Source organism: Morone saxatilis, unplaced genomic scaffold (genome assembly GCF_004916995.1).
Source record: "Morone saxatilis isolate NCDOM2014 unplaced genomic scaffold, NCSU_SB_2.0 Contig9, whole genome shotgun sequence".
Lineage (NCBI taxonomy): Eukaryota > Metazoa > Chordata > Actinopteri > Moronidae > Morone > Morone saxatilis.
In genome coordinates, this window is record NW_023340268.1 from 19,961,651 (window position 1) to 19,969,077 (window position 7,427).

Consider the following 7,427-nt stretch of genomic DNA (forward strand, 5'->3'; position numbering starts at 1 on the left):
CTTCCTCTCCCTCTCGTCTCGATCTCTCCTTTCTCTATTGTCCCTGTCTGGTCTTTCATCTCTTCTGTCTCTGTCATCTTTCCATTCTCGCCTTTCTCTGAAGTCTCTGTCTTCCCTCCGGTCCAATCCCCCATCCCTTTCCCTTTCCTCTCGCCAGTCCCTTCTTTCTAAGTCTTCCCTGTTTTTCCTTCCTCTGTCCTCCCTGTCATCTTTTCCATCTTTCCTCTCTTCTCTGCGGTATCTATCATCTTGTGGAGGCCCTCGGGGTAAAGATCCACCTCTCTTATCAACATCTGACGGCAGACGGCTCCGTCTGTCCACGTCCACAGGAAGCCGTGTGTGAGAGTCCACATCCAGAGGTGCACGGTTACTTCGGGAGGCATCGGACGGCGCTCGGTTCCGACGTTCATCCACTTGGGGCAGCCTGAGGGCATTCGCCTTGATGTCAGACTCCCCCCGGGACACTCGCACCCCTGCTTCTGACACCCTGTCCATGTCCATTGGCACAGGGTGTCCATTTTTCACTGGTGGAGCTTTGGAGTGGTTTACATCATTGCTCTCTGCCCCACAAAGACACAAGAGGGAAATACAGTAAGTGTCGTCAAATCTCGAGCCAATTCATTCAACAAAAACAACTAAGATTCGGCCTACCATTCTCTGGGATATCCTTTAGAACCCCTCTTGCAATCAGCTCTTGCCGACTTTTTCTGACAGAAATCTTTCTTTCCAAGGCTGAAAAAAGGAAAACATATCAGTAAGTCATGCATTAAGTAATGCACACAAGTGAAAATAATAATCTGTTGTGCCCAGCATACCTATCGATGTTTCTGTGAACTTCTCACTTGGCTTCTTCTTTCTCCATTTCCAGGGCTTGAAGATCCTTCCCATTTTGGAGAACTTGCCTTTGCGTTTGGTTGGAGGCGTTCCCCCACCCGAGTTTTCTTCTTCACCCGGTGTTGTGCCGTGTTGCAGGTCAACCTCATCGTCTGCAGGAATATGACATATGACAATGTGACAAACAGATGGCCCAGAGTCTGACTGGAGGAAAAAAAATCATTGACTGAGGCAAATATTGCCCTGGATCGAAACTAATGGAACAGCTTTATTTACTTTTTTTTTAAACAGTTTTATTCCTGGACATAAACCTCTTTAACAGCACTGGGTGCTTTTACAATGTAACTGATAAGCCCCTGCTAAGTTGTACCGACAAACCCACATAACCCACATCTTTAGGCATGTCACAGAGCTCTTGGCAAGTTTCTTTGGGCACAATGGAATTTAATATTCACTCTTACTAAATGCCCATATCGGGATGACAGCTGCTAGTGGCCTGTGACTACAGCAAACACTACAGTTCAGTTATCTTCTGCTCCAGTGCAGAGTTAGTGACAGTGTTGAACACTCATGATGAAAAAAACTAAAGACAAAAATATTCCTTCCTGTAGACTATGCACCAATTACAGGATATAAACAACAGCACAATATCCAACATCATTCAGATATAACACCATAATGACCAACCTACGATAATCTTAGATAAACATAAAGTAGTCCCTCTTTTCTCTCTGCAACAGTCACAAGTAATATTCCTGATCAGGTATGCACATCCAAACATAGGGCAGGGCTCCAGCTCTAAGCTCCTGCTTCAATTATTTGTCACAATACAGGAACAAACCTCAAAAACAAGGCCGGTCCAAATTCCACTCTTACTGCCTGCTTAGCAGTCTCAGCTGTCACATGAGAACCAGACAGAGAAACAACTGCTTCGGCTATTATTTACAGGGTGGTGTGAATTAATGAGATTTTTGCCATAGCAGTGATGGGTATAAGATCATGTTACATATTCTGCATTTTGACATCAAGATAGGGTTTTAAAACACAGTAATACCACTGAACAAATAAGTGAACAACTGACAGAAACTGTGACTCAAAGTTCCCAAGTCAGGCTTGATATGCTACTGAAAAACCCAAGACAGCAATAACTGGGTGTGAAACCACTATTATAATTCTTAGGTGATGAGTCGTATGGCAGCGGTTGCACAACCAGGAGCATACAGCCATGCAGAGGGCCTGTGGTTGAAGCACAGGCTGGAGGGAGGGCTTACTCACTTTTCACAAGTTCATTCATTTAATTGTTCTAACATCACTTTGATCACAGTCAGAGTAAGTATAAGTTGTGGTTAATAGGATGCAAATGAAGAAAGAAAGGGGACAATCAACATAAAGTGGGTTGGGGAAGGCAAGACATAAGAACCGATGCAAAACAAGGTGAAAAGTGGTTTCTTTATAGCAACACCATAACTGACTGATTTCAACTGAACGATGTCTGACGGAGGAGGGGGCAACCTGTCTTACCAAACACTCAGCGTAACACATGTGACAAACCTGTAGCATACAGTACCACTGACAGATTAACAGTGGTTTGGTATCTATCATAATCACTACAAAACTCATGTCCGGAGGATGAGTTTTTCAAGGTCAAGGAGATAAATGTAGCCAGTATCACAAAGGAAGGCTTCTTTGGAAAAGAAATTATTTTTGTATATTGAATGGAGGTGTTAATAATTATTGCATGATCTATTAATCACCTACTAGACTTTGATCAATCAGGAACATAGGAGCTGACAGACATTGGTTGTGTCCATGTGGGTTTTTTCAGTGGCTGGCATTCAGTGAGAGATTGATATGCAGTGCGTACAGCGGGTTACCACAGTCAGACCACATGCTTTCAGATAGCACAGAGCGAGTTCACCTATGTCCTGCATCTATGGCTTTTTTTTAAAATCACTCTCCTTCCTGCACTATCTCTGGAAAAAAAACAAAAAACACTCAACTCAAAAATGTGTTCCAAATACAAGTTAAGCTTAAACTTAGTAAGATTTAAGTCTGTTGTTGAGAGAATGGGCGGGCCCATTTTAGTTTTCAACTTGATTAAAGCCATTTCTGGGTTACGGCCGGATAGTCACAGAAAAACAACACTCTTGTAACTCAGGGAGTCACTTACCGCTGCACTGCTGCATATGCTAACTGTACTAGCTGTAGCCACTAGCTAGTTAGCAGTCCTATCAGCTGTCTGAACCCGGACTGTGAGCTCCAAGGACAGGGGGAGCTCAAACACTACTAGTGTGGGTGTGGGAGACCCAGTGGCTCACAGTCTCAATGAAGGGCAGCTGATTTACAGCAGCTCAGACAGGACTATTCTGGGGAGGAGGACACAGTGGGTTCAGGCAGGGACAGGAGAGGCATCCAACGGACGAAGAGGAGCACGTTTGTAGCAAGTTCATTGATAACGTTATACATTATCCATCGTATTGATACGTTCACCCTAACCCCCTAGCTGACTATTGGCTTTATTTAATGATTACTAGTCGACTGGGAAAATCTTTAGTCAGGGGCAGTATGTCTGTATGTCATCTGATTATAAAGAGAGGAATCATTGATTGCAAGTTTGATTTATTTCACTTTCACATCCACACTGGTATTCCTTTTCCAAAGCCAGTTAGAGGCCTGGTCTGGATTTTAGACTTTGGATGTATAAAACCTCTTACAACAGACTAGATCACCTGTTTGAACACCTTAGATGCTTAGATCACCTACAAAAACATTGTTCAAAATGTTGTCAATATGGACATTGTTAGATCAGTTTGATTCTCTACAATTCAATCGTTCTGTTCATTTTACAGAAACTATGAGCACCAAAGTATCAAATAAACATTCTGATAGGATTTCCCAACTTTGCTGAGCAAGACTTTTGTGCAAAGGCCAGTTGAGCGCAGTGACTGAAGCAAATAAAAGCCTGGGTTATTCATTGAAGCTTTAGGTAATATATCGGCCAGTAGTAATCCGATAACAATATATCGTCCGATCGTAATTGGTTTTTATTTGTGATACATATTAAGTCAAACTATGTGTCTAAATTACCTCAAATCTTGGCATTTCTGTACTGCAATTTCTTGTTAGCTGACATATTCAACCGCCAAATTTACCAGTCTATCTCTACAGTATGTGATAGAAGCAATTTCAAACTAATACTCCGATAGCCAACCAACTTCCAAATTCACATAGGATATCATCATCATTTGGAGGGGCCATGCTTATCCCAAACAACTGTCCTTTCACTGTCAGTGTCAATGTGTTCAGTTTGACTGCCACTGCAGCAATGCCATACCATCGCTACTGACAGTTACAACTTGGGAATGAGAAAATGAAAAAACTTATTGTAATGCTACACTCTATCATGTATCACAGGGCAGGGCAGAAAGACGTGTTCTCTTCAGCCTTGACCTCCCTTTTAATTGGCCCTTTGTCTTCAGACAGTTACATTTACCCTGACTGGGAGCAGAGCAAATAAAAGTAAAACCCTTCACAAAGGCAGGTAAGATTAGTTTGTATGTTAAGAAGCAATCATTTGACATTCCTTACTCTGTGTATATCCCTGTCTGCTACCTTTAACGTGTGATCACTGTATTTCTGTGTTGTTGCAGTCTGTTTTGTATACATTGTATATAATGTATGTCAAAGTCCTTCTCCACAAAATGTGAAAATGATGTCTACCCATTGTATGAAGTAAAGATGCTGTTGCACGTATTTGTGAAATCCCAAGCTGAAATACAGGCATACAGAGGTCAGTGAACTGTGAACAAGTCCACACAGCTATTCCTGACACATAACAGACACCAGTGGGTGTTAAACTGGGAGCGGTGGGGTGGCAGTGAACTGGGAGAACACTGATGTGGCTGCAACAGAAGCAAAGTGTGATGTAGTGACCTTGTGTTACAGTAGAGCATGACAATCTGAGATGGCTGCTTTTCACAGAACAGCCAGAGAATTAAAAGGCACAGACCCCTAACAGATGAGATGAAAGAAAAATAAAATCACAACACTCAAACAAAAAGCTAACACCCAGGCCTCAGGTATGCATTTCTAAACTGACATTAAACAGGGGAGCTTGTTTATAAAAACCAAAGACCGTAGTAACAGCCTATGCTTCTGTAGCTGTTCAGCCATTCAAACTCAAATGGCTAATAAAAGCATGAAACCTGCACTAACCACCCGCCACTAATACAGTGCCCCCGTCACATGACATGTCGACACCAACTACCCACACTAGCACACCAGAGGCAAAAATACATTTTGCATGGAGAGCAAATATGTAACGAAGACGTTCTCGTGTAACTTGTTTTATTCAGGCAAGAGTGTTGAAACGTGTTTAAACAGAAAACCCACAGTAAAATATCAAGTACATAAAACAGGCCAATAGCAGGCCATGACCTACAGCTATGTGCTGTGAGATTATGCAGAAAAGAGGTGACAGACGGGGTGGCCTGACAGCAAGCTGCAAGCTGTATTATTAAAAGGAATCGCCAGTGTGCAAATAGAACCGGAGACAGGACCCTCCTTTTGACAGCAAAAACTGTTTCTGATGGTTCAAACTGTTATTATCTTAACCAGACACACAGGGGCTACACTATATACCCGTGGACTAGACAGAAGCCAAGTCATTTAAGTTTAAAAACATCCACATGGGGAGAGCTGGTGTCAGTTGGTGCCTTGTACCCCCAAATCTCATTTTTCAGAAGCTCCCAGAGGGAGATGGAGCGCTGCATGCAGGCACAGAGAGAAGTTTGTGTGGTTCGTACATTTCACAATCACCACATTCCATCTGCATGCATTCTTCTACACCTGTCTGTGCCTGCCGCCCTCCAGTTTTCCTCTGGTTTCAAAACACCTGCTCATATGTACTGTATGGTCTAGTTGGCTCTCTACACAAACGTAAACCTGTTGTTTCCCCAATCTAAAACCAATCTCAAAATGTTCACCGCAACCATGGAGTGCTGAGCCTCTTGGTCTTGGACTCACCCGTGTTGTGTTGGGCTGGTTGCTGGGCCACTGTCTCACTGCTTGCACTGTGTCCCATGCTACGGCTCCTGTCCCCGGTGGCCTGCCGGGTCCTGCCCCTCCCAAGGCCCACGGCAGGAGAGCAAAACCTAAAGCCACCTCAGTCTTATCCAAGCAGACATAGAGCTCCTGTAACTCAAGACTGCCTTGACTGCTCACTTGTGTCGTTTAGTCTCTCCTGTCTCTGTGGACTTGCCCTCCCCCTCCTTTCAGATTTGGTCTCTCCCTCCCTCTCTTCCTCCCTCCTTCTTTCGCTTTAAAAACACAAACACACTCACTCGCGCACACACAAGTTCTTAGGTCCCTCCCTTCTTGGAGCTCTGACTTCATAAATAAGGTACGCCAATAAGGTAATCCAGCAGTCTTAGATGCCTTTCATTCCTGAGAGCAGATTTTTCATGGGCAAAGTTCACAGCAGGCGAGCTTTGAGGTCCAGCCATCAAGCCTTGAGGGATTTGCGATGCAGTGGGCCCCCCGCTAGCAACATTTCACAGACTGACAAAACACTACTCACTGAAGGACGAGGGGCGGGATCTGCGGGGTGAAGTAACACGAGAAGTGGAAGGTGAGCCGGGCCTAGGTGGAGCTCAAGGCCTGAGAACAGGAAGTGACACAGCTGAGGTGTCCGATGACTCTCCAGGGATTGTCCTTTTAAACTATGAAGTGCATGTGCAGCTTGTGCAACACTTGTATTACATATTAGCAACTCTGTTTTACAGCTACACCTGAAACAATTCTTTGCCTATATCTCTCCCAGGTTACAAATGTTTTTACTATAACTTAACTGGCACTGGTTTCAGAAAAATAACTTTGGACTAGTGTGTTTAAACTTATTATCCTATTATATTATATTAATATTACTCAATTTAAGGATATCCCGATCAGCTTTCTTTTTTGTCCCATCCAAGTCATTTAATATTAAGCATTTTCCAATACCAAGTCCCAATCTTGAACTTGTATTTTATTTGTAGATATTTCAGTGCGCAGAGCACACTTCAAGTACATTAAAGTTATTCAAATCAATCCAATGGAAACACTTGATAATTAAATAGCCCTGCATTGCATCAAGAAAACAATGCCTGCATCAAAGCTGTTCCTTGATATTTGTATTTTTTACACAATAAAATATAAAATAACAGACCTTCTCTGTAATCTTTTTGGTCTTGTCGCTGTCTGGAGGGAGTTTCGCTCTCCAGTGTTTGGTGTTTCGGAGTTACCTGAATGAACTGTCTGTATTCTGCCGAGTGATTATTTTCCTCATCTGCACATCTTTTGCACAGATTAGGTTAGTCACTCTTATTTGAGGGGTTTTCTGTTGCACTTGCAGTGGTGTTGACTGGCTCTGTAGCGCTCTCTGCTCTGAGAAGGAGTGAAACTCTGCAGCAGGCAGCTGTATGACAGCTGACGTAAAACAATCAGGTCATTAAAGCTCAATATAGCTGATACTGATCAGTTAAAAAATGCCTTGATCAGCGCTGATACCGATCATTGAGATTGGATCTGGACATGCATAATTTAATTAACTCTTT

General features: G+C 43.1%; 1 protein-coding gene across 1 annotated transcript in view; it reads right to left on the minus strand.

Moving 5' to 3' along the window:
* The window catches only part of phactr4a (phosphatase and actin regulator 4a), a gene marked incomplete in the record, with an annotated part of 18,229 nt that extends 11,819 nt beyond the window's left edge, over nucleotides 1-6,410 (minus strand). Inside the window, 4 exon segments of the mRNA XM_035681977.1 lie at nucleotides 3-560; nucleotides 652-732; nucleotides 816-986; nucleotides 5,860-6,410. Of these exon segments, the coding sequence (XP_035537870.1) occupies nucleotides 3-560; nucleotides 652-732; nucleotides 816-986; nucleotides 5,860-5,917 (868 nt within the window).
* Between the last annotated feature and the right edge of the window lie 1,017 nt (nucleotides 6,411-7,427).